We start from the raw sequence: 26,966 nt of genomic DNA, 5'->3' as shown, positions 1-26,966 counted from the left end.
ATCTCTTGATTGCTAGGACACAGCTGTGTGGCTTCACGTAAGTCAGCGAGAGCAGCAAGTAGCTTTCTGCTCTTCCTCTTGGCTCTTGCTCTAGCCTAATAGGCTTCAGCAGCAGAATAAGGAGAATATCAGGTTTTGTTCTCCCCACATTTCCCCCTTTTTTGTTTATTGTAACATGTGTTTCAAATTTTGGTGTGTCTGTTCAATTATGGCTTGTCTGGTAGGGGTGTGTGGGATACCTGTAACGTGAGACACACCCCACTGTTGTAGAAAGAAGGCCACTGCTTGTGATACATAGGCAGGTCCATTGTCCATTTTTATTTGTTTGGGGAGGCCCATAAGTGCAAAGCACCTTGTCCAATGTTTCTTAACGTCCTGAGTCCGTTCCCCTGTAGCTGCAGAAGCGACAACATAACCAGAAAAGGTATCCACAGTAACGTGAACATGTTTTTGCCTGCCAAAAGGTGGATAATGTGTAACATCTGTTTGCCAAAGTTCATTAGCCTTCAGTCCCCTGACGTTTACACCATCATGGTAAGTTGCAGTATTATATAACTGATAATCGTTACGCGCCCAAATAATATCACGAGCCTGCATTTTTGTCAGAGCAAATTCTTTCTGTAAACTGCGAGCATTTTGATGGAAAAAGAAGTGAGATAATTGTGCATGTTGAAATCGTTGAGTAAGGGAGGATCATGTTATGGGCAAAACAGTGTACTTATCAGCTGCCGCATTCCCTTCCACCAGAGGTCCTGGCAAGCGAGTGTGAGACCAAATATGAACAATAAAGCAAGGATGCTGTCGTTGCTGAAGCAGGGTTGCAACAGCAAGGAAAAGTTTATACAGCTCTTGATTGCTAATTTCTTTGATAAATGCAGCTTATAAGCAGTTAATAGCACCAATAGTGTATAGTGAACCTGACATAATATTAATAGGTTCGCTTGCAAACAATGTCAGAGCTAAATGTGTTGCAGACAATTCAACAATCTGAGTGGACGCTTCCACAGTAATTGCTGTGTGTTGCCATTATGCCTCTTCCTTCCAGGCCACTATGGCCTTCTTTGTTTTACCTGAGCCATCTGTAAAAACTGGTTTTGCATTTGGTATAGGGTGAGGCACCATCACTCTCTGTGGTTGTAAACAGAGGGAAGGTAAGGCTTGCAGGATTTTATTCTATGGCAAAGTAAAACGGATATCATTCAAATAATCAGCCAGAGCAGCCTGAAATTCAAGGCTGTCCCTCATCAGAGTAATGTCGGTTTCCTTATGAAACAGTAGGTAAATAATGTCAGGATCTCAACCTGTCAACTGCTGTATCCTGAACCATCCTTTCTGAATCACCATAATGACCATTTCCAAAGGGGTCATAATTGTTTTTGTAAAGGTGTGTGATAAAGAAAATCCATTCCAGGGTAACTAATTGCTGTGATTCTGTCACTTGAGCAAATAGTCCATAAGGTTGGAATTTCGTATGAATCACAAAAAATAAAAGAAGCAAATGTAAGATTATACGTCCTGCTTGGGAAGTTGTAAGTTTTTGAATTACTAATGCCAATCCCTGTTTTGCCTTGTCAGAAAGGATTCGAGGTGAAGCTAAATCTGAATCCCCCTTGAAGGTGTTAAACAGGGTACTTAATTCTTCAGTAAAGATTCCCAGCATAGGACAAATCCAGTTAATTGTCCCTAGTAGTTGTTGCAAATCATTTAATATAGAGATATTGTTTACCAAACGAAGTTGTTGTGGCCGTAAGGTTCTGGTAAACAGTACCTGTCCCAAATACTTCCAGGGTGGTTCTGTCTGTATTTTTTCTGGGGAAATGCGAAGCCCAAATTGTTGTAAAGAGTCTTTTAGATGATTTACAGTTTTCATCAATTCTATCTGTGTCAAAGCTGCAATGAGAATGACATCCATATAATGATAAATAAGAGACTGTTTAAAAGCACTTCGAGTCAGCTCTATCGCAGTAGAAACCACTAACTGACAAATCGTGGGACTGTTCATCATGCCCTGTGGGAGAACCGTCCATTGGTATCTTTTCATAGGTGCCCGATTATTAATGGAAGGTACAGAGAAAGCAAAACGTGGCTGATCATCAGGATGGAGAGGTATAGTAAAAAAGCAGTCCTTCCAATCAATTATATATAATTGCCAATCAGAAGGTATCATTGCTGGACTGGGTGTGCCTGGCTGTAAAGCTCCCATAGGCTGCATTACTGCATTGACAGCTCTAAGATCCTGCAATAATCGCCATTTGCCAGATTTCTTTGGTATCACAAATACAGGGCTATTCCAAGGGCTAGTTGAAGGTACAATATGTCCAGCCCTTAATTGCTCATTTACTAATTCCTCTGCCCGTTTTTGTTTCTTCCCGTTAAGGGGCCACCGATTTACCCAAACCGGTTTTGTTGTTAGCCAAGTCAGTTTGAGCCAGTGTAAGAGATCAGTGACCCTTGGGTTAAATGTGTCATCATAGCTGACAATACAATTCCCCACTGAGCTAAAAGATCACATCCCCACAATGTAAAAGGAACTGAAAGAACAAAAGGAACTAAGGTTGCTGTTTTTCCTTCAGGGCCCACTACACACAGAGTACGTGCACTTTGCAATGGGATTTGCAACCCTCCTACTCCTTTCACAGCAGCAGCTACTTGTTTAAGAGGCCAATCTGATGGCCAGTCATTTTTGCTGATGATGGATACATCAGCTCCAGTATCTAACAGATCTGTGAATAACCGTCCCATCAATTTTTATTGTGAGCATAGGCTGATCATTAGTTACTTTTTGATTCCACAACACCTGTGGCGTACTAATACTGCACTGCCGGCACAGTATATGGTATCAATAGCAACTGCGCCACACACTGGCCTTTAGGTATATAACGAGGTGGCTGTGATGTCACAGAATCACAGAGTGGTTAAGGGTTGGAAGGGACCTCTGGAGATCATCTAGTCCAAACCCCCTGCCAAAGCAGGTTCACCTAGAGCATGTTGCATAGGGTCACATCCAGGCGGGTTTTGAGTATCTCCAGCAAAGGAGACTCCACAGCCTCCCTGGGCAGCCTGTTCCAGTGCTCTGCCACCCTCAAAGTAAAGAAGTTCCTCCTCATATTCAGATGGAACTTCCCACGTTTCAGCTTGTGCCCATTGCCTTGTCCTGTCACTGGGCACCACTGAGAAGAATCTGGCCCCCTCCTCTTGACACCCACCCCTAAGGTATTTGTAAGTGTTGATAAGATCCCCTCTCAGTCTTTTCTTCTCCAAGCTGAACAGACCCAGCTCTCTCAGCCTCTCTTCATAAGATAGATGATGCTCCAGTCCTCTGATCATCTTTGTAGACCTCCACTGGACTTTCTCCAGTACTTCCTTGTCTTTCTTGAACTGGGGGGCCCAGAACTGGACACAGTACTCCAGATGTGGCCTCACCAGGGCTGTGTAGAGGGGCAGGATAACCTCCCTTGACCTGTTGGCCACACTCTTCCTAATGCACCCCAGGATACCATTGGCCTTCCTGGCCACAAGGGCACACTGCTGGCTCATGGTGAATTTGTTGTCCACCAGAACACCCAGGTCCTTCTCTGCAGAGCTGCTCTCCAGTAGATCAGCCCCCAACCTGTACCGGTGCATGGGGTTATTCCTCCCAAGGTGCAGGACTCTACACTTGCCTTTGTTGAACTTCATGAGGTTCATCTCTGCCCAGCTCTCCAGCCTGTCCAGGTCTTGCTGAATGGCAGCACAGCCTTTGCTGTATCGGCCACCCCTCCCAGTTTTGTGTCATCAGCAAATTTGCTGAGTGTACACTCTGTTCCTTCATCCAGGTCATTGATGAATAAGTTGAACAGGACCGGAGCCAGTACTGACCCCTGGGGAACACCACTAGCCACAGGCCTCCAACTAGACTGAGCACTGCTGATCACAACCCTTTGGGCTCTCCATAACATGAATTTAATTTGACCCATATAACCTGAATCAATAACTCTGAGTATGACAAATATATTTTGCTTTCCAACAGAGGAACGGCCAAAAATCTATCCTACCAATCCAGAAGGGAGAGGCCCACATACATCGGTATCTATGATCTTAGTCCTTTTATCATTCAATTCTATATCGGTGGCTAAGGCCATATCCAACCCAGCGCTGCCGGTTGTGCTGGCAACGAGTTCTGAGACTGTCCATTTATCGGATTCACGGCATGCTGGCAACAGCAATCGTGGCTTTGCTGTTGCAGATACTTAGCATGTGCACAACAGACCCTGTTGTACTGGGGGGCACCGGGCCTTGTGCCCCTCTTCCAGTTTCCCTGTACGGGGTTTCCATCCTTATCAAATTTTGATTGACACTGATTGCTCCAATGATAGCCCTTTTTACACTTAGGACATAATCCTTTGTGTGTTTTAGGTCCTTTTGATCCTTTCTGCTCATGTTTTTTCTTTACTGTCAGATTTGGACAGTTCTTTCTAATATGTCCCATTTGATTATACTCAAAACATTTCACTTCTCGTCCCATGATGAGTTGCTGAGCCAAGGCACTTGCAATTAAAGTAGCCTTATGCTCTTCAGAACCTATGTTCTGACAGGCTTTAATAAATTCTGCTATACTTTCGCAAGAGTTTCTTAGAGGGGCCAAAATTTTTTTACAATCTGCATTTGCATTTTCATAAGCCAATTGTAATAACAGCATTTCTACTGCATTTTCATCATCAATCTGCCTGCTCAATGCAGTTTGTAAACAATCAATAAATGTAACATAGGGTTCTTGAGCTCCTTGCCTGACAGCCGCAAAACAGGGCTGGCGTTTCCCTGCCTCCGGAATGCATTTCACAGAATCACAGACTGTTAGGGATTGGAAGGGACCTCGAAAGATCATCTCGTCCAATCCCCCTGCCGGAGCAGGATTACCTAGATCATATCACACAGGAACGCATCCAGGCGGGTTTTGAATGTCTCCAGAGAAGGAGACTCCACCACCTCTCCGGGCAGCCTGTTCCAGTGTTTGGTTACCCTCACCATAAAGAAGTTTTTCCTCATATTTAAGTGGAACCTCCTGTGTTCCAGCTTGCACCCATTGCCCCTTGTCCTGTCAATGGATGTCACTGAGAAGAGCCTGGCTCCATCCTCATGACACTTGCCCTTTACATATTTATAAACATTAATAAGGTTGCCCCTCAGTCTCCTCTTCTCTAAGCTAAAGAGACCCAGCTCCCTCAGCCTCTCCTCATAAGGGAGATGTTCCACCCCCTTAATCATCTTCGTGGCTCTGCGCTGGACTCTCCCTAGCAGTTCCCTGTCCTTCTTGAACTGAGGGGCCCAGAACTGGACACAATACTCCAGATGCGGCCTCACCAGGGCAGAGTAGAGGGGGAGGAGAACCTCTCTCGACCTGCTGACCACACCCCTTCTAATACACCCCAGGATGCCATTGGCCTTCCTGGCCACAAGGGCACATTGCTGGCTCATGGTCATCCTGCTGTCCACTAGGACCCCCAGGTCCCTTTCCCCTGCGCTGCTCTCCAACAAGTCTGTCCCCAACTTGTACTCATACATGGGGTTGTTCTTGCCCAGATGCAGGACTCTACACTTGCCCTTGTTATATTTCATTAAGTTTCTCCCCGCCCAACTCTCCAGCCTGTCTAGGTCTCTCTGAATGGCTGCGCAGCCTTCCGGTGTGTCAGCCACTCCTCCCAGTTTTGTGTCATCAGCGAACTTGCTGACAGTGCACTCTATTCCCTCATCCAAGTCATTAATGAATATATTGACTAGAACTGGTCCCAGTACTGACCCTTGAGGGACTCCGCTAGACACAGGTCTGCAACGGACTCTGTCCCATTGACCACCACTCTCTGGCTTCTTTCCTTCAGCCAGTTCACAATCCACCTCACTATCCAATCATCCAGACCACACTTCCTCAGTTTAGCTGCGAGGATGCTGTGGGAGACCTTTTCAAAAGTCACTTTTAAAAAAGACTTTTAAAAGACACTTTTCAAGTGTCTGTTTCAGACACTTTAAAGCCAATGTAGAGACCTGCTGTAAACATTGTCAAGATAACCCTGCCTGTGCTTCTGGTGTTGCATAGCGACTAATTCCCAAATATTCATCTAAGCCTCCTGCTTCTATATTTTCCAGATTGTCCAGTTTGTACCATAACAGCCTCCTGGTACTCCGCCAGCCACACTGACTATTGTGCAGGCGTTAAAATCATCCGTAAAAGTGACTTCCAATCATGTGGAGTCATAGTATAGGATTCCCCAATAGCTGTTACTATATTTAAAATATAGTTATTTTGCAAGCCATGATCTCTCACCACCTTCCATACTTCCTTAGTCATTTCATAAGTAAGGGATTGATACTCAGGAGAATGATTTGGGTGATAGATTACCGGCATTGCCGTCAGCATGGTAAAATCTTTACGAGCGGCTTCCTCTCTACAGTTTTCTGCTAGTGGTTTGTATTTCATTACACGAGACTCTGATGTCTTTTCAGAAAAACCAATAGGTGACACGGCAGATGCAGGATACGGAGGAGCTGTTGGTGTTAACTGTGCTCTGGCCGTAGCTGCTGCCGCTACTGCTGCTGGCTGCAAGATCTCTTGCACCAAAGAGACGGCCGCAGCCGTTTCTTTTACTGATGTTAATGGTGGGTATAAATTGGACTGTATCTCTGGATCTGTGAAATCAGGATCGTAAGGACCGTCTGATTCTCTGGAGACTGTTTCATATGCAGGCTCCTTCTGCTCCTTCACATCCACCAAGGTATTAATAGGAGTGGATACCTGAAATTGCAAATGCTCCTCTGCAGGCTGAAGTGCAGAGAATGCTGGAAAAACAACCCTCCATGTTGCTCCTAAATCCTCAGAGTATCAAACTGCAACGTTTTCCGTTTTTGTATTTCTTCCCCCACTTTCACCCAGATCTTTGCATCGTAGGTCCCTGATACAGGGAACCAGGTACAGTTGTCTTTGATCCATACTAATAACTGCACCAATTTCACTAATTGGACCTTATAGCCCTGTTCGCGTAATATATGCTGTAATACCTCAGTGGAGAGCTTATGCTCTTGGGAACTAGCCTGTCCCACTGTCCCATGTTTACTGTGATCGTGGGACTCACCGATCCCTGTGTTTCTCAGCGCGCTATCCCCCGACAAACGTTCAATGGCAGAGTCGCCTCCGGTTTGTTAGTTTTCAACCCTGTTCGGGTGCCATTTGTGGCGAACTGAAAAGACGACAGGACTCTGCTGCTCAAGGAAGCAAAGACCTTTATTGTTATTCTACTACCCTATTTAAATGCTACAAGCAGGAGCTGGACTACGCAGTTCAAGATAACATTCACACGCTAAGCACCCATCACCCATCCTGGCAGGAGCCACAGTGTTCTGGGCTCAAAACATCAACAATCATTCTAAGTTGTCAGTGCTGTGTTCAGAACTGACCTTCAGCACATGTTTACTTATTTCATGCCTCAAAGGGCCCTGTGAACTGGTCACTGTTCCTTTATCTTAAAAGCAAGCAAAAACTATTCTCAGTGCAGTGTTCTTAAGCGAATCCTTTGCTCTTTAAGTAAAGCGCAGCTGTTTGCAGGCTGATGGTCTCCCTCAGTCATCAGTAACTTAAGAGTCTTTGGGGTTCAACATCAACTTTATTCCTTGGATTCCACAACGCATTTACATTTTAGAGACCTAAGGAAGCTTTTAGTAGTGTTGCTATATCTGATGGAACGGTTCCTTCTTCTCCTGAGGAATAAAAACAAGCGTTAGTACAGCTCAAAATATTTCACATAGACAGACAGAAGTCTAGCTTCTTAAAACTGTACAAAACCCTCTACTTGTACGAGTCTGTCATTGATTTGTGGGTCAGACTCAGAGGGCACTTCCTGTCCAACCAAACAATAATCAGCACAAATACATCTTTGTAGTTTAACATGACAAAAAAAAAAGGCTTGTCTGCATCCAGAACCTTTTTTTCAGAATAATAAACTGCAGCAACCTTAATTCACTTAAGTGGACAACACTGTGTGCAAGAGACTTACCTGCATCTGCTGCAGTCATATCTTCTTCTAACTTCAGTTTCTGCTGGCTGATTTTCAGCATGGATTCTTCAATAGTCCCCTTACTGATTAGCTTTATGACTTTTACCTCTCTGGAAAGCACAAAATAGGATAAATCCATTTTAATAGTTTCTTTGGATTAGTGCACAAGGGGAGGATGCTGTGCCTTTGCTCAGCTGGCAGTGGTTTAAAACAAGAAGGAGGAAACGAACAAACGGGCAATACAAAGAGCTGCTAGTTTTTCTGTCGGGACCAACTGTGCTCTGTACTGCCAGAAAGCTTGTTTTCTCCTGCACTCCCAGCCACCGCAAAGTCTGGATGGTCACAAAAAACTCCGTTAATAGAAACAACTCAACTTCCACCTCATCCCATACTACACTTGAAATACCATTTATTAAACATATTCTATTGCTCAGGCTAGCTTATTCTGATGGAGGAGGACTCTAAAAAGACAGATTTGTAAAATTTGCTAAGAGGCTCAGATTAAATGGCCAGATGCTTTACCCTTAGCTTTGCTACGAATATGCATCCAGCCTAGGACTAAAGAAAAGGTTAGTCCTTTTGAAATCATTTACGGTAGACCCTATCAAGTGACAGAAACAGGAGTTGATCCTGAGATCATGGGGAAACATTACCTAAAAGAATATGTTATGTCTCTAGGAAAGGTTTTGTCCTCTCTCCACAGGTACATCACTGTGAGCGCACCATTATCCCTGGACGTGCCTGTGCATCAATACCAACCTGGAGACTGGGTGTACCTGAGGACGTGGTCAGAAGAACCGCTAAAAGAGAAGTGGAAAGGACCTTTCCAGATTTTGCTCACCACCTACACAGCTGTCAAGCTCGAAGGAGTCACTCCATGGATACACCACAGTAGGATCAAACCAGTCTCATCACCAGAATGGACTGTAAAACAAGAGGGACCTTTATGTTTAAAATTAACTTGGGGATCACAAAGTTCTGGGTTATCTCTCTTACAGTGATGTCAGGAAATGCAGAAATTGATACAGATGGAGAGGCCAGTGCAGACATCGACAAGAACTTAATTCTAACTTTGATACAAGGGTTTGGTAGAATGCGCAGTCTTACTAGTGTAACAGAATTTGGTTTCACTCTTATGACAGGGTGGCACTTCAGAGCTTACAAGTCTCCTGAAGAGAACAAACAGCTTTGCCAAACAAACCCAGAGACTTCAGATCTGCCTTGAAATAGTTCCTAGCACCAGAAATTTGAGAATTACAGAGAATTCGAGAGTTATAGAGAACTGGAGAAAGGAGGAGAATGTAAATAAGGTTTCTTCTGGCAGCAAACAGGCTAAGACAATAAAATTACCTACCCCACACACAACCCAGACATGGTTTATGCAAGTCTCTGCTTAAAATGGAAATTTTATTCATAAAATATTGTCTTTTTAGCCTCCTTTGATAGCTTGCCTCCAAGAAAAGCCAAGCATAGTCATTAAAAAGTCTTACCTTGTTTGACCTACTCTATGGCATCGGTCTTCTGCTTGCTTGTCATTGTAAGGGTTGCAGTCAATATCATGCAGAATGACAACATTTGCCAAGGTCAGATTAATTCCTAAACCGCCAGCTTTGGTTGTCAGGAGGAATACAAATAGACCCATATCTGTATTGAACTGATCTATTAGGTGTATCCTGCAGAACACAAGAAAACATGCATCAGTCCTTGTAGAAAACACCACACTGGCTCCCGAGTCGAATACAGAAGTTGAGATGATCCTCCCAGTCAAAGGGAAGGGGACTAAAAAGGACAGTTGAATTAGGCAAATCAACACATGGCTACAGGACTGGTGCCATAGCCAGGGGTTTGACTACTTAGACCATGGGACTCGTTTTGAGAAACCCAGTGTTCTGGCAGCTGACGGGGTCCATCTGTCAGAGAAGGGGAAGACCATCTTGGGTCATAGGCTAGCCAAGCTGGTAAAGAGGGCTTTAAACAAGATTTGCAGGGGGAGGGGAACCTCAGTCCATCCTGATCCAGCCAGTCCGATGCCAGGGCCAGCAATAGGTGCCCAGAGACTGGAGAAGGATGGCAGGTCACCTGGAGAGCGCCGGAAGAGCCGCTGAAAAGAATTTCAGGCAGCAAGGCAGCTTCGTCAGGGGCCCAACTGAAATGCCTCTATGCAAACGCATGGAGCATGGGTAACAAACAAGAGGAGCTAGAGACGTGCACATACCTGCAAGGCTACGACCTTATTGGCATCACAGAGACATGGTGGGATGACTCTGATGACTGGAGCTTTGGAATGGAGGGATACAGGCTTTTTAGGAAGGACAGGCAGGGGAGACGAGGAGGGGGTGTTGCGCTCTATGTCAATGACCAGTTTGAGTGCATGGAGCTCTGCCTGGGGAGGGAGGAGGAGCTGATGGAGAGCTTATGGGTCAGGATTAAAGGGCGGGCAGGAATGGGAGACATTATAGTGGGCGTCGGCTACAGGCCACCTGACCAGGAAGACCGAGTGGATGAGGCCCTCTACAGACAGAAAGATGTAGCCTCACGTTCACAGGCCCTGGTCCTCATGGGGGACTTCAACCACCCTGATACCTGTTGGAAGGACACAGATGGGCACAAGCAATCCAGGAGGTTCCTGGAATGCGTGGATGATAACTTCCTTCTCCAAGTGATAGAAGATCCGACGAGGAGAGGTGCCATGCTGGACCTTGTTCTCACTAACAAGGGGGGGCTGGTGGGGGACGTGAAGCTCAAGGGCAGCCTGGGCTGCAGCGACCATGAAATGGTGGAGTTCAAGATCCATAGGTCAGCAAGGAAGGCGCGCAGCCTGCTCACCACTCTGGACTTCAGGAGAGCAGACTTTGACCTCTTCAGGGACCTGCTTGGGAAAGTCCCTTGAGATAAAGCCCCGGAGGGAAGAGGGGCCAAAGAAAGCTGGTTAGCATTCAAGAAAGTAGCGTTAATTTAGGATGAATGTTCTAAAACTTGGAAAAATAGGGAAGCTTATTTCAGCTGTCTCTAAAGTGACCTGTGGAGGCAGGACTGCACATTAAAAGCTCTAAGTATTGCTTTGCAATACTGCACATGCACTAAATCACATTGTAATACTCCACAAAAAAGCAACTGGGTTGCACATACAGCCAGCAGACGTTAATTTAACCCGTTATTTAGAGCCACCCTTTAGATGGACAGGAAAAGATGAGTCAACCATCTCTAGTACCAACCTTCTCTTTAAGGTCAGAGAGAATGCGTTCCAGTGCTCTAAACTTGCCAGAATCCAAGATCTGATCCATCTCTAACTTGAAGTCATTGACGTAAGAATATTGTTTAGAAAGCAAATGCAGCTCAAAATCTGTCATTACTGTCATATCTTCAAGGATAAGGTCAGGGTTAGCATCGTAATGGGTGGGTTCCTGTTAGCAAAAAATGAAGGCAAATAATGCAATACACAATCTCGCCAGACAGACAGGAAACAACAGAAACACCACACAATAACACCCAAAATTTCTGAAAGAACAAAGTAGCACGACTAGACATGGGCAAATGCCAGAGTGTGCCTCATGCAAGCAACAAAAGATGAACACTGCCACCCCAGGTTTATAGTAGAGGATCATTACTTTGCAATTTAGCTTTTACAAGAACCAAAAACTAAGAAGAATATGCTCAACCTCCATAAAAATTACCTAGTTCCCATCAAGCCCTATGACCTTTGACCCCTGAATCAGACCTCTTCCCCTGAAGAAACGTTCCCTAAAAGGGAGGTCCAATCCTTGGAAAGATGGTAGAAGACATGGGAAGCCCAGCCCAAGATGTAGGGTGGGTAAAGGGATGTCATGCCTGGAAGAAAGAGGAAAAGAAAAGCCACATCTGGAGAGTACAATGGTATGAGTAGGAATAACAAGGGACAAAAATCCTCCATAAACCAATGGGTGACTTCTTCCCTTCCCCCCAGCCTTGACTGGCTTTATTCTAAAACAAAGCTGCAGATATTCAAAGCCAGCTGTAACTTTCTTAGAGCACCTGCTGCATGTTCAGGTTTTTTTTATACTTCAGAAAGAAGCAACAATTTTCCCCCAACTCCACAGGCATTAACCCCACCCAAATTAAAAAAAATAATCCTCCACAGTTCAATACTTACGCCTTTCGGGTTTTACTTCTGTACAGCCTCGATTTCTTGCTACTCAGAAAATACTAGTAAACTCAAGTGCCCACACAGGATTTTTTTCATAAGTACTTTGGTTTTAAATTTTGGGCTGGAGGGATGAGGTGTTAAGTGGCAGCTAATGAACAGGAGATGACTGCAGTCCCACAACTGTTCTCTCCATTCCAATATCTGATACAAAAAAAGCCCACCAGTGTTAAACACAGACAGAGCTTGATTAGAGCACTGGATAGATGCAGAGAAGGTTGTTTTTTTTAAATTAATGTGCTAATTGTTGCTCCCATATCATATCTTCTCTAATGTCACACAGTACTTAGGCACAAGTTTTGAATTGCAAGTACAAGCCATAGTTTAACCGCTTAAAGATCACCTTCTTAAAAATCACAGAATCACAGAATGTTAGGGATTGGAAGGGACCTCGAAAGATCATCTCGTCCAATCCCCCTGCCGGAGCAGGATTGCCTAGACCATATCACACAGGAACGCGTCCAGGCGGGTTTTGAATGTCTCCAGAGAAGGAGACTCCACAACCTCTCTGGGCAGCCTGTTCCAGTGTTCGGTCACCCTCACCGTAAAGAAGTTTTTCCTCATATTTACGTGGAACCTCCTGTGTTCCAGCTTGCACCCATTGCCCCTTGTCCTGTCAATGGATGTCACTGAGAAGAGCCTGGCTCCATCCTCATGACACTTGCCCTTTACATATTTAAATGCTTTTGATTTAAAAATGCTTTTGATGAAAATACCATCTTGGAAAGTAAGTAGTAAGTATATTATTACTGTACCAATACTACAGTGCTAAATGACAATGATTAGAAAAAGAGCCGTAATCAAATTATGATGGAGGTGAGGCTGACCAGTCTATAGTTACCCGGGTCCTCCTTCTTGCCCTTTTTGGATGTAATCAGGCTCTTCTCATTGACATCCCTTGACAGGACATATAATATAATCAGTTTATGAGCGTGAGACATTTCTACAAAGCAAGGGCTTTGTAGTCACATTCGACACATGTCTGGGCATGAGAAAAATCCAGCAAAAGTAAACGAGACCCTCACATACCATTACTGTTAACAGTTTTCTTGACGTTCTTTAAGAGATCACAGTATAGTTGTTCCTGTTTCTCAGACATGGCGCATAATTCAATGAAATATTTTTTGGGAGGTAGTTGTTTAAGGACCTGACAAAATAAAAACATACCGGGTAAAAACTGTACTGTAGTGAGTGGTCAGTAATTCTGTACTATCTTACAAGCCTGCTTTTAAGCTTCGCTGTTCATTCTCCCCATCCCAACTCCTTTCATTGGCTGCAACTTCGCTGAGTCAGCAGTTCGACTTACAAACTCAGAACTCGTTTTGCATTATACATCACTCCCCCCAACAAGTAACATGCTCTGGACATTCCAAAACCACATGAAATAATAATACATGCAATACCTGGAACCTACACTCATGCTAGTCAGAGATACCCCCTTCAAGCCAATGACTACTAAGTATGCAAGTGCACAGAAACATTTTTCGGATCACTACTAAGTTTTCCTTTCTTTTATCTATGCAATTCTAAATAGAAGAATTTAAATAGGGTTTGGATTTTAGAATGAAAGAGAAACATTTTGAAGACACCAAAATAACTTAAAACGCACATTTCTAGTCATACATATGCACAAATGCACATTCACTGCCTTAATCCTTTCAGTTAAAATAAAACATCACTACTCTCAAGTCACAAATATTTTTGTGGTTAATGTGGAGGATTTCTCACCTCTCACCGCTTAGCAGTGCACTGAAACATCTTTCCGTGATCTCTCCTAACTAAATTTCCCAACTGTAAACAGTCAGCAAATAATGAGCATCAAAACCCAAAGCTGCAACAGCTCACATTTTTACTTGCAAACTCCTAAAAGATGAAAGATCGCTTAAGTTTCTTGCTCTTCCCAGACAAACAGGTAGAACTAGCAGTGATAAGATTTGACATTAAATTCTACTGTTAGTCTCAAAGACTATCAGGCCTTTTGATAATATGAAACCATTATTTGAAAGATAAAACATTACCTCATCTTTTATTCTTCTCAAGATGAATGGTTTTATTATCTGCTTTGCATGTACAATCCTCTCCTTTTCATATAGGCTTTGTGCTTCAGCACTCTTCTAAGGAAAATATTGCAAGAATTCAATTACAGCATGAAGTTTTCAGCTGTACCAATGCTGCCTTAACTATTCTAACTTCATGGAAAACTCAGCCACAACAGACAGATCTAACAGGACCATTAGTGTTCTGAGATACCCTGTTATGACACATTTTTACATTAAAAGGTTTATTTCATTGTTTCATTTTCTAGATTTTCATAATCACACTACCTGTTTCCGTAAGATACCAATATAAACCAGAAGTGATAAAGCAACATCAGCGTCCTAACAAAAAAAGTTATTTTCAAGAAGAGAATATATAATACTTACTGCTTTTGAAGAGAACATCCTTCGGACTTCTCTTGTGCTCCTGCTGAACATACACGGCATGACAAAATTCAAGAGGGACATCAATTCCAACAGGTTATTTTGAACCGGAGTCCCCGTTAGCAGTAAGCGATTCTTTGCCTATTTGTCCAAAGCGGAAAACAGCAGTGGGAAACATTAGTCGAATAGGTTAAAAATTAATATTGGCAGAAACAACACAGCTATGGAGAACGGAGAAAATGAGCTTGGTTTAAATTGTAACTATTTAAGCTTTAAGTATATTTAGATCTCATTGAATAATTTCCTGTTTAACTCAACAAAATGGTTTACAGATCTGTGGGGAACTGAACACGTATCAATTTAAGACTATTCAAGAAGTCTAATCCAGACGTAAGAAAAGCCTTCCTGGCTCTATTAGCGTTTTTCTTGTTTGGTTGGTTTTTTTTAAATTAATGTGCTAATTGTTGCTCCCATATCATATCTTCTCTAATGTCATACAGTACTTATGCACAAGTTTTCAATTGCAAGTACAAGCCATAGTTTAACCGCTTAAAGATCACCTTCTTAAAAATGATTTTGATGAAAATACCATCTTGGAAAATAAGTTGTAACTATATTATTACTGTACCAATACTACAGTGCTTACATTAATTGTCATAAGGTGCAGGTAGCGTATGGAGCTCATGTTCTTGAGCACATGACCTTCGTCAAAAATTGCATAGTTAAGCTCCAGCCTGCGAAACAGCCCTCGATCACCTGGGCTGCTAATTGCACAGTTGTATCTGCCAGAGAAAGACATCGTAAAAGACACGTTAAAGGCAAATTTAACATGAACATACTGCTATCGCAATCTTATTAAATTCCCTAAAATCGTTAAGAGCTATGGACAGAACACACGCACGAGGGGCACTATGTCAAACCGCCTAGAAGTAACCAACCATAACACAATTTACTACTGGCAAATAATTACAGTCTACTTGATGAACAGTGCCCTCCATAACACTTTCCAAAAAGCTGTGCAAATCTATCACACAGTAATATGTATCCATTAGTATTTATTAATAGATAGATAAATACTATCTAAAGCACCTATTACACAGTACCTGCTATGGCATTAATAAAATTCCGAACTTTGTTTTGTTGTACCACTAGAGGTCAGCAGGAGCTAACCGAATCTCACTTGTTATTTAATTATTGTACTTACGTAGTTATAATCACATTGAAATCCACAACTTCATTAATGATGTCCTCCCTCAGATCTTTCCGATCTTCTTGGGATCCTGTGAAAGGACAAAGCACACAATGAACACAATTACTTATATATATAATTTATAGACCTATAAAAATTAAGACAGTACACAGAAATACAGTCGGCAATAAATGTGTGTTTAAACAACTGTCTTAAAACAATGCTTCCATGAGCAATTCATCTTTTCTTAGGCTGACCGTGCAAGCAACTGTATCATTGGCTTAATTTCCACATTACATTCCTCACCATGGTAAACAAGGACGTTCAGATGAGGACACCACAGATGAACTTCTCTTACCCAGTTATCTGTAAGACATCATTCAAATAAAAACCAAGTCATTTATACTTTATTACGTCTTACATAACTTCAGACACACCTCAGCATTAAGCTAAACATCTGATTTTAAAGCAAATCCCTTTAAATTCTCCTGAAGGTTAAGAAACTTTCTGTCAAAATGATGGAAAACTGATAATATTCAAGAAAATCAAACAACCCACAAGCGGGCTTTAAATGACACTTGCTTAACCAGCCTGTGCTTCAAACCCTTACAGAAACAGAACCTACACAGTCTGTAGCCACCATGTAAAACAATACAGTGCTGAACTTTTCAGCCCGATTTCTTCCCTAGACAGTTCATTCCTCAGAAAGCAAATCCCTTCAGTTGTCAGTACTTGCATGCAGAAGTGTTTCATCAGGAGAGACAGTGCCTCTGGGATTTGGCAAGCAGCCTGACAGCTTGACCCGGCTCCAGGAGTGCAGCCAGCAGAGCGACCACAGGCAACAATACCGTGCCCAAGGGGAAGCTACCTGACAGCCAACACAAATGCTGACCCCAAAGCACAGCAGAAGGAGGTCTCTGGCAAACGCCACTTGACCCAGATCAGGGCTGAGGAGACTCCTTTGGAAAAGCGTCAGGAAAGCTGCAGGGAGACCGCGCTTCCCAGGCATCCCCATGCTGGTCGGCTTGGACCAGCCTGCCACTGTAACTCATGAGCCTCTATGAATCTCTTCACAAAAGCACCTTCGTTAACACTTTTATGTACACCTCAGCTTTGAAGTAACGTGCAGTTTTAAGAGTTATTTAAAAAAATGGCTTCTAGTGGATTTTAAAGGCACACTGAAAATGGCAACTTTGAACTGATGTTGAACGAGCGGAAGCTTTTCGGATGTTAAGAGAAATTTTTGATGCCCAAATAAGTATTTTATATTAAAAGCAGCATCTTCTGTCTAAATTAAACTTGCCACTTTCTCCTTTCTACAACCATTCAACAAAACCAAATTTAACTCCACAGAGAACTAGTTTCTGCTCAAACTCATCAGCTTCGCTGATGTATTTTATTCCATCATATCCTTCCTGCTTCCCACTGACGTCATTAAACAATAAAAACACACAATAGCTTTATTTTTTGTAAAGCATACAGCGCTTATTAAAAAAAAATCCATGTTAGGTCTGATTAATTCAGAACAAGCATGCCTTCAGTGTGGTTTGCATCCAATTCAAATTACTTAAGGAGTTGAATATCACCATAAGAAAACTAAGTTTTCTTTCACAAAATTATCTTTGTTTCACAGTCTGTCCAGGTTTTTTTTTTTATAACAAACCAATACTTTTGAATCTTGTAACTTACCTAACGTTGAAGCTGGCACAACTATCAAATGGGGACCTCTATTGCCCTTTTGGTAGAGATAAGCTAGAAATGCAATAGCTTCAACTGTTTTTCCTAAGCCCTAAGAGAAAACAAATCCATTTAAACAAACTTACAATCTGTAGAACATAATACTGTTTTGTACTCATAAGACAGTTACAGTCTAGTCAATGTCAACTAAAGATTACAAACGTGGGTAGAAAAATTGTCCTGTTTAACCACATTGTTTCACAGAAGACAATTCCTTCTTAAGTACAATCGCAATCAAACTCAATTATCTTTTCAGCTCAACATTTGAGCATCAGGGATTCATCTTTTCCATTTATGAAGTTTTTCATTTTAGTTCAGGTTCATCCCTCAAACCTTCTTCAAAAATTTACCTTCCTGAAACAGTGCTGCAGACAAATGATTACTTGAAAACTAATTGTTTCTTTCCATTTGAGCCACTTGTACAAAGGATATTCCAGCTATTTCTGAAGTGGAATTTAGTATGGAAATCAGATTTCTTTAAGATAAGCCTGTGTTTCCACCAATGCTCATCTTCCTGTCTTCTGTGTCATGGATTTAAAAATTTATCTTACCTACCACAAAATATGCACATAAGGTAGTTCTTACAAATATGAAACGTACGGAAGTTGAGAAACTCTGCCTAAGTCTTAGTGAAGCAAACCCATCCATTCACTCATGATTTGTCACAGATGAAGAGCAGCCAGGATTAAAAGGAACTGGCAACACATTTAGCAGCTGCATCACTAAGTTTGTTCTGTTGTACAGTTACTGGTGGTGTCAGCACTAAACAAAACCTCAAACCCATCAACTTTTCTCTCTTATTTCAAAGCTTATGGGGAGCATAATGACAAGAGATGGTCAAAATGCTGGAGAAGCAGAAAAGCTTTCTACCTACTGAAAGGTATTGTTAACTACCTGTTTTGAAACTGATAGAGAAAGGTAGAAGACAGGGGCTCACTACAACTAACTGCTGGACAGCAGAATGAATTCTAGTTATGGGCAAGGAACTACTAATATGAATGGTTTGAGGATCATCCATTGTGATAGAAACTGCTTCCACTGCAGCAGAAAACACCATGTGACTTGTAATTATCGGTGTCCATGAATCTTAGGTTACCTTTGACTTCCAAATTGAAAGTGAGAGCTCAGAAGCTTCTAAACATTTGGAGAAACTATTTGCAACCTAAGTTATATTAGCTAAAACAAATGACTTACACTCTGCTTGAGGTTTCTAGGAAATTAAATAATTTAACAAAGTCATTTTTGTCAAACTTTTAACGATTCTTAAACAATCAGTTTCACGCTTACCATTTCATCAGCCAATATGCCATTCACCCTGTGCTCATGCAGCAGCGCCAACCAGTTCAAAGCTATCTTCTGATACGGCTTGAGTTCCAAACTGTTAAGAAATCAAGATGAACGTGTTACCATCTTTTATTTGTTTCTCCATGAAACACAACTTTACACTTATATTAATGACAGAATGGTAGTTTAACACTGCCTATATTTTAATGCAGTCCAGATCTCCTGGTGTAGTGAAAAACACAACAAACTCTATTTAATCAGTCACGTGAATACCAAAGGGCATTCCTGAAATTTCTAAGTAGTTTATCTGAATTTTCATACATCTTAAATGATCAAAACGAATGTTACAATGAATATCTTTCTTCTAAAATCAGTCATCTACAACCAGTTAAAAGCACTTACATAACTGCTAACTTTTAAAATACACAAAAAGTTGAGTGGCATTTAGCAGGTGCATCGCTAATTTTGCTCTGTTGTACAATTATTGCTGGTGTCGGCACCAAACAAAAAAACAAACCCACAAAACCCACAAAACACACTCTACAGCAAGTCACACAGAATCAATCAGGTTGGAAGAGACCTCTGTGATCATCGAGTCCAACCATTGCCCTGACACCACCATGTCAACTAGACCATGGCACTAAGTGCCATGTCCAGTCTTTTCTTAAACACATCCAGAAATGATGACTCCACCACTTCCCTGGGCAGCCCGTTCCAATGTCTAATAACCCTTTCTGGGAAGAAATGCTTCCTATGTCCAACCTGAACCTCCCCTGGTGAAGCCTGAGGCTATGTCCTCTTGTCCTATCGCTAGTTGCCTGGGAGAAGAGGCCAACTCTCACTCCACTACAACCTCCCTTCAGGTAGTTGTAGACTGCAATAAGGTCACCTCTGAGCCTCCTCTTCTCCAGGCTAAACAGCTCCAGCTCCCTCAGCCATTCCTCATAGGTCAGACCCTCCAGACCCTTCACCAGCTTGGTCACCCTCCTCTGGACTCGCTCCAACACCTCAACATCTTTCTTGAAGCGCGGGGCCCAGAACTGGACACAGTATTCAAGGTGCGGACTCACCAGTGCCAAGTACAGAGGGACGATCACTTCCCTAGACCGGCTGGCTACACTATTCCTAATAGAGGCCAGGATGCCATTGGCCTTCTTGGCCACCTGGGCACACTGCTGGCTCATGTTTAGCCAGCTTTCGATCAGCACCCCCAGGTCTCTTTCCGCCGGGCAGCTTTCTAACCACTCTTCCCCAGCCTGTAGCGCTGCATGGGGTTGTTGTGGCCGAAGTGTAAGACCCGGTACTTGTTCTTGTTGAACCTCATGCCGTTGGTCTCGACCCATCTGAACCTGTCCAGATCCCTCTGTAGGGCCTTCCTACCCTCTAGCAGATCGACACTGTGTTAAATATTTGCAACTCTACTCTCAGAGACTACAGTTTTCAAAATCCCCATCTTCAAGGATACCTTATCATCCGACACCCTTCTAAGTATAAAAATTTCGTCACCAAGCCAAGATTCACCTAAACTCTTTTTTCTTGCAATGAACCCATCCTCCTGCGAAATCTATGGAACACAAACTTACACAAATCTATCAGGTCGTTAGCACTTGCCAATACATTTTCACTGGCAGTACCATCATCCTGACAAGGTTTTAGCACCATTCAGTTTCTCCATTTTTGTGCACGTTGATGTTTCAAGCCAGTATTATCCTCATTTTACGGAGGGACAAAGAAGAGAAAATACACAAATACATTTTCTAAATGTCATAGCAAACAAACTGTCAGAGAACAAGTCAAGATACCAGAATCCCGATGCAAATACAAACTAACACAAGGCCTGTCCACCACTCCTGAGTGCGCCTGGTTTACAAAGGTGAAGGACACCGGTGTTTGAATCAAGAGCGTACGGCGGGGCTGTGTGGACAACCCACATGCAGTATCACTGTGGCTCCCCTGCCCGCAAGAGGGTATTCCCTCCTATCTTGGCTGAGAAGAGATCTCTAAGGGCTGTAACTGCTCTGCCACCATGTCCTCATCCTCTCAAAACACGTGTTACCATCTTAACCAAGGCTAACTTCTTCCCCTGCTTTCTACTATGGGTCTGCTACCAAGAGCAGAGGCTGCTTCATTCACGCTTGCTAGAAGATGCAACTAATCTAGCACCAATTTTTTTTTTAAATAATGGCTCCATGTCACAATCCTCCCCACTTCAATCATGAACAAGTGCTTTCTCCAAGAGCTCTTGATCTCTTTGCTGTTGTGAGAATTGCTACCCATGAGTCTCATTCTCACAACCTTGTGTCAGCCACACACCTCCCAAGTAACATTGTGTCTTTAACTAAAACTTAAATTTTCCTATTTCTTTCCTCCTTCAGAAAGTGCAAAACCTTCTAATACATTGACTTCTGCAGTAACTGGGGTTATATTTATAATTATATTGTTTTCATGTGTATTTATGCATGAAGTTATTTCACTGTGAAGGACAGGCATTTTCCTTTCTTATTAGTACATTTAAAGAATTGAAGAATACAAGATCCTTTGGATTTGCCATCCTTTCGTTAAAATGGAAGTAATTTCCACACAGATTTTTCTGAATTTTAAACCAGGGACCTGTTAAAATTTAGCACAAGACGTCACAGGCATATACCCTCCTGGAATTCCTTCCTTAAAAAAAGAAGGGGTCGTATGATCCAGCTATTCTATGTTAAGGAACTGATCAATATTGCCACATTGCAGAGTAAAAGCAAGTTTAGTTAAGGTGAAGTGTACAAGCAGGCTATGCTTTGACTCCGGGAGGCGAGGGGTAGGGGCGCAGAAGAAATGAAGTGATGCCCTCTACTGACAGCCTGCCATTAGAGTTTTGGGGGTTCTTGGTCTTTCTGTGTTTTTCTTCCATTTTAAACAAAACCCAGGAAGTTTACCAACACTCATAGGTTAAACCAGGCTAAGACACACATGTCAACACTTGCAAAGAAGTTTTCTAACCACGCACCTGTATTTAGAAATAAAGAGAGACGTAAAAAACATGATTTTTAATAGGCAATTAAAAAATTTCAACATTTGTTTGTTTTGATGCCTAAAGCTTTGGTTGGCATGAATATAAATCCTGCAATCTATAAAATAAAGGCGTGGAGAATGAAGACATCTGTTATTCACAGAAACTGTATTGTTTCCTGTCAGCACCTTAACATTCATCTCCAAGTTACAACAAGAAAAACTTTAGCCCCTGGTTTACATGTGAAACATACAATGTTGCCGTGTCGTGCAGAACACAAAGCATATCCTCAGATGCCCTTTGGATTATTAGAGGTTCTGACATCCTCCCAGGTTCATTTTTTTCAAATGAGGTCCAAAAATGCGACACCATCACAGACAACTGAACCCATGAGCTTCCACAGCACACTTTGAAGAAAGGTCTACCAGAGCCCCGGGCTGCAGCAGTGCCCCACGCCGCATAACCACCACGCCAGAGCACTCTGCTTGGGCTTACTTTACACCACTTGAAGGTGATTTAGGATTCCACTTTACTGCTTAAGGGTGAAAGCTGGCCTCAACCTCGATCCACAAACCCCAGTTCCACTTTAAGTAGTTCCCATTTCTAACCTGGTGCCCTTGCTGCTTCCCTACAGTTTGCTTTGGTGCAAGGTGCTTCTGGATTTCCTGCTAGTTTGGTTTTCGTAGCAGTTTGTACATGTGCAGCCAAACAAAATGAGAGATGATAAAAAAGCCGAAGCCATCCTCCCTTGAGTCTCTATCTCCTAGCTCATATACCACTGCAGTATACAGAACATGATGGACAAGTAAGTCCGTCTTTCACTGTTCAGTTCTCCCATTCCCCTAAAAGCGATAAGCTAAATATATGCTATGTCAGAATTTCTATGTAATAGCTTGGGTCAGTTTAACTTGCGTGTACTCCTTAAGAATTTGTGATTTTTATAAACAACAGGCATTGTTAAATTCACAGAAAGTCTTTAAATGCTAAAAGAGATAGCTTATTTTGAGATAAGAGTAATACCGTGAATGAGAGAAATGAGAGGATACAGCAAATTTCAAACAGATACCCATGTTTCTATGTTAAAAGAAAATTCAAGCAGTTAACAATTACAAACCTTAAAAATAAGAAACTAAATAGCATTCAACTCTCTCCAGTTCATACCCCTGCATTGACCAGAGGCAACGGGAAATTGCATTGGGCACACACAACAGACCAAGGAACAGAACACCTCCCCAGAGCCCAGCAGCTCAGCTGGGCTCCTTCTGGAGCGAGTCTCGGCTCTGCCCTTGTTTCTTGGCACGCACTGAACACAGGCAGGTATTGCCATTACGTGCCCGTGTTTACAGCCTGTCTGCTGAGGAGATGGCACTGGGAGCTGCCGTTTCCAACACTGGCCAATTCCAACAGTCTGGAAAAGAGAACGCTGTTAAAATATAATTCAGTGCCAATGAGTTTTTTAGAGGAGTGAGGGTGAGAAGGAAGGGCGATGGGTGCCCAGAACTGCTTCCACCGAGGAAAGAAATCATGCTGTCTGCCGGCCTGGCAATGTGTGCCAGTGGGGTGTCACCAGGATCCTGAAGCAAACAGGAGAGGAAGGTGGGAAGCCAGTTTAGGAAAGGGCCCACCAGGAGGGGAGGTATCTCTCTAATGGCTGTCGCATTAGTAATGCATGTCTGTCTTGAGGTGCTGTACAGCGTGAAGCCAGTACAGGGCAGGCTTGCACCAAAAGAGGAAAACATCACTGAACATTGGTCCCTTGCACAAAAGCTACCGAACACATGACATCAGACCAAGACAGAGGGAGCTGAACTTTCCTTTCCACCCTGTCCTGCAGTCTGCTCTAAACCCTCAGCTTCCCCTTGCCCTCCACAGCCAGCCATGTTCCCAGGGCTCCTCCCTCCCTCTCCTCACAGCCCTCACAGCCCTGCTTTCTGCTGACCACCCTTTAGTTTGCCTACCCCTACATCCCCATCTGCTCCCCTCGTGCTATAATCCCCAGTTCTCAGCAGGGCCGAGCTGTTCCTCATGAACTTCTGCTCCAGCATCTCTCATTCAGGCATCACACCTCCAAGCTCCTCTTCTGTCTCAGCTCCACACTTGGCCTTGCTTCTACAGCACAGGCACCTGGGACTGACACCAGACGGTTTAGTAAAAGTGGGCCTCAGAGCAGGCCCTAAAAGGCCTACTCTGGGTAACCTTTAGACAGAATCGACTTCCCTTTCAGTCATTTTCCTTTCAGCTAAAATAACTGCACTTTCTGAAACTAACTGCACGTTTTGCAGGCAGCGTCTGCTTCTGGGACTGATAACGCTTAAAGTTATATCTATCACTGGCTCTTGCTTGCGCTTATACTTAGAGAATCCAAGGTCTCTGTTAAATTCCTCACTAATTACAAAGAAGGGCCAAAGACAAACAAGACTGTGAACAACATCTTTGTAGTGTCTAAATTGACCTGATTCACAAGCTCTGGTGCCAGGAGAAGAGAGAAATCCTGTGAGAACCAGAACAGCATCTTCTCCTCGGAGCCACCTGCACGTGCCAACAAAAAGGCCTCAATCGCGCCTGCGCGGAAGCGGGGTCATACAGCAGACAGTGTAACTATGGGGGGATTACAACCCCCAGAGACCACCCAAGACCCCTTCCCCAATTTAGTACGCATGCGCAAAGACATTACATAATGTATTAGCATACGTATAAGGTTTCTTGGAGTAGGCGGCCTTTTCTCGGAATTGTATGAATATTCATTTTTCTATAATGTATATAATGAGTGTTCTTTTGTGCCTCGGTGGACGTTACGTGGAGCGATCCCCCATGTCCCTCGGCCAAATAAATTAATGCTTGCTCATTAATGCTAAAACCCGGCGTTAGGGAGTTTTATTCCCAATTTCGGTGACAGGACCACCCTTCCAAATCTTCTGCCCTCAGAAAGCAACGTGCAATTTTAATTTGTGAATACGAGGAGTACTCAGAAAGGCGCTCTCTCAGAGCACACATCTCCATCTGTTTTGTTACCTACTACTCTCCCTACGCAGACAACATATTCTGGAGAGAGGCCACAGGACCCTGCACAGAGAACCATCACTTCTCAAAATGAGGAGACAGACACCTAAAGCCTCAAGGACATACCCCAGCGCTCTTTACACAAGTTAGTGTTTGAGACGAGGCACTCCCAGCTAGTCATCTCCAGCAATGAACACTGGATAAAACTACCCTCCTGGAAAATGTAGCTCATTTACACTACGAGCATTTCTAAATTGCCAAAGGAATTACTCCTTGTAAGCAAGAACATTTTCATCTCTCTCCACTTATTTTTCCAAGAACGATGTTAATTTTTTTTTCCATGTATTTTAAGTGTTACTAGATCAAGTTAAACATCTGTCTTAAATATTTGTTCTACAGAATAAGTGTTTTCAAGTATTCTTAATAACTTTACAAGTTTGAAATTTGTTTAACTCTATCTGAAAAAAATCTTAATCCGACTTAAAAAGCTATTTTAATTTACGTTTTCCTGGAATAAGACCTTCAGTTTCCAAATAAGTAGGCTTTAGTCTTAATCGCAGGCTGCAAGCCCTAAGATCTTCCTCAGTTCTTCTAATAATGAACAAGGGGTAACAACTTCTAGTGCTTTACGTTGTGTTACGAGAGATATCATTACGGTAAAAAGAGACCTTAAAACCAAGCCAATTTCTTTAATGCTGAAACTGAATCAGCTCTCTCCATTATTCTACCACTCTTATGAATTAGTAGCGAAACCCTTGGGTCACTGAGCTACTGAATCTTTATAAACAATTAAATCCACACTGATACGAAACATCTGCTAAAACCTGCTGCAAACTGCTTCTCCTCTGGGCAAGTATTCACACTGCTACATAAACATGTGGCTGCTGACAGCAGCAATCTTTATCAAAGACAAATTTTGAAGGCAAACAGGCCCATACAGCTTTTTTTCTGTTAAATATTTTACACAGAGAAAAGAAGAACAGCCCTGTAGCAAATATTTCTGCAAAGAATTAAGCTCAGGCAAAATCCAACAAGTTTAGAAAGGAGTAACTGTATGACAGATGTTCTGTGAGAAGCCAAAGGCTTGGGGCAAAACGGATTTCTTTTGCAGCATACCTGTACCTTGCATTTTTTTCAAGTATCCTCCTCTTGTTTCCCTGCCTTGCAACACAACATACAAAGATCATTTTGTTTTCCTTAAAAATCTCTTTAGTATCTCTTACTGTTTCACAGTAAAATATTTCACACACTGAATAATAAATGTTATTGTTTTACACATACTGAAGAAGTTATATTCTGCTCTGAAAAAATACAAGTGCTTCTTGCATACATCTGTGGAGGAGGTTTCAGAACACATACTGATGAAAAGACATATCAATTACTCTGTAAGAGGGCCTATGCACAGTTACTGCTTTAAAATCCAAAGCACTAACAAATTAAACAAAGAAAATCTGCCATAATGCACTTCAGATTTCTTACCAGAACATTGCTTTTATCAGGTCTCATGTCTTGCAGTTAACTGAAACTGCATGAAACGTGAGGGGAACAAACCAACCACAGGAAACATTTGAAAGTAACAACCCAGTGACAGTAGATAAACTACTTACCAAGAGATATCGTTTTCCCTTCTGTTGTGGACTGTGGTTTAGCCTTTTGATGCTTTACCTTTTATTAATTAAAACACAGCAGCTCGCTCCACTAAAAAATGGCTGCATTGCTCAGCTGCAAAACCATGCTAGAGACTAAGCTGCAGTAGATTAAAGAAAAGACAACAAAAAAAAAAGACGACGACTGTTTCTTGTATGAAACTGAAAATATCCATGCTGGCACCTTCAATCATGGAGCTACCCCAGAAGCTGCTGCTGCTGCTGCTGTTCGAACGTCTGCAGTAAAGGTTCTGCCACGGTCTTGCCTCCTGCATGGGTTTTCAGCTCCCAGAGCTCAGAACAGGCTAGGAAATACCTCCTTCCCAAGTGAAAGCTCTAGTTTCTTCTTCTGAAGTGAAATCAACCAACTTTCTATGCTACAGAGTGAGTGACAGTAATGTCAGCCAATCAGCTTGAGTTTGCCAGGAAAATCACCCCCTAATTCATTCAAAATCAGGTCATATGACACTATTTGAAATGCTATTGGCTTAGGA

General features: G+C 42.6%; 2 protein-coding genes across 2 annotated transcripts in view; both read right to left on the bottom strand.

Moving 5' to 3' along the window:
• Positions 1 to 7,611: 7,611 nt before the first annotated feature.
• LOC137665026 (SWI/SNF-related matrix-associated actin-dependent regulator of chromatin subfamily A containing DEAD/H box 1-like) lies at positions 7,612 to 8,735 on the bottom strand. The gene is made up of 3 exons (XM_068403790.1): positions 8,675 to 8,735; positions 8,022 to 8,131; positions 7,612 to 7,725 (listed from the first exon to the last, which is right to left on the bottom strand). The coding sequence occupies exons 1-3, from the start codon at positions 8,728 to 8,730 to the stop codon at positions 7,664 to 7,666; spliced, it is 228 nt and encodes a 75-aa protein (XP_068259891.1). The 5' UTR covers positions 8,731 to 8,735; the 3' UTR covers positions 7,612 to 7,663.
• Positions 8,736 to 11,338: 2,603 nt separating this feature from the next.
• Positions 11,339 to 26,966, bottom strand: part of LOC137665296 (SWI/SNF-related matrix-associated actin-dependent regulator of chromatin subfamily A containing DEAD/H box 1-like) — a 33,585-nt gene continuing 17,957 nt past the window's right edge. Inside the window, exons 8-19 of the mRNA XM_068404169.1 lie at positions 20,297 to 20,395; positions 19,234 to 19,244; positions 18,835 to 18,925; positions 17,500 to 17,599; positions 16,117 to 16,176; positions 15,826 to 15,901; positions 15,268 to 15,403; positions 14,625 to 14,762; positions 14,220 to 14,315; positions 13,231 to 13,348; positions 11,696 to 11,849; positions 11,339 to 11,425 (exon numbers count right to left, since the gene is read on the bottom strand). Of these exons, the coding sequence (XP_068260270.1) occupies positions 11,734 to 11,849; positions 13,231 to 13,348; positions 14,220 to 14,315; positions 14,625 to 14,762; positions 15,268 to 15,403; positions 15,826 to 15,901; positions 16,117 to 16,176; positions 17,500 to 17,599; positions 18,835 to 18,925; positions 19,234 to 19,244; positions 20,297 to 20,395 (1,041 nt within the window). The 3' untranslated portion in view covers positions 11,339 to 11,425; positions 11,696 to 11,733. The remainder of the gene's footprint in view (positions 11,426 to 11,695; positions 11,850 to 13,230; positions 13,349 to 14,219; positions 14,316 to 14,624; positions 14,763 to 15,267; positions 15,404 to 15,825; positions 15,902 to 16,116; positions 16,177 to 17,499; positions 17,600 to 18,834; positions 18,926 to 19,233; positions 19,245 to 20,296; positions 20,396 to 26,966) is intronic.

The sequence above is a fragment of the Nyctibius grandis genome, chromosome 6 (assembly GCF_013368605.1).
Source record: "Nyctibius grandis isolate bNycGra1 chromosome 6, bNycGra1.pri, whole genome shotgun sequence".
NCBI classification, from domain to species: Eukaryota; Metazoa; Chordata; class Aves; order Nyctibiiformes; family Nyctibiidae; genus Nyctibius; species Nyctibius grandis.
Note: the sequence above shows the minus strand (reverse complement) of the source record. Positions and strands in the feature narration are given on the sequence as shown.

Excerpts from the sequence above, each read along its gene's own strand:
- LOC137665026 (XM_068403790.1), bottom strand. The coding sequence starts at position 8,730 with ATGTACCTGTGGAGAGAGGACAAAACCTTTCCTAGAGACATAACATAT. Across the intron at positions 8,132-8,674 it reads GACATAACATATTCTTTTAG|AGAGGTAAAAGTCATAAAGC; the intron begins GTAATGTTTCCC and ends TGTGCTTTCCAG. Across the intron at positions 7,726-8,021 it reads TATGACTGCAGCAGATGCAG|GAGAAGAAGGAACCGTTCCA; the intron begins GTAAGTCTCTTG and ends TTTATTCCTCAG.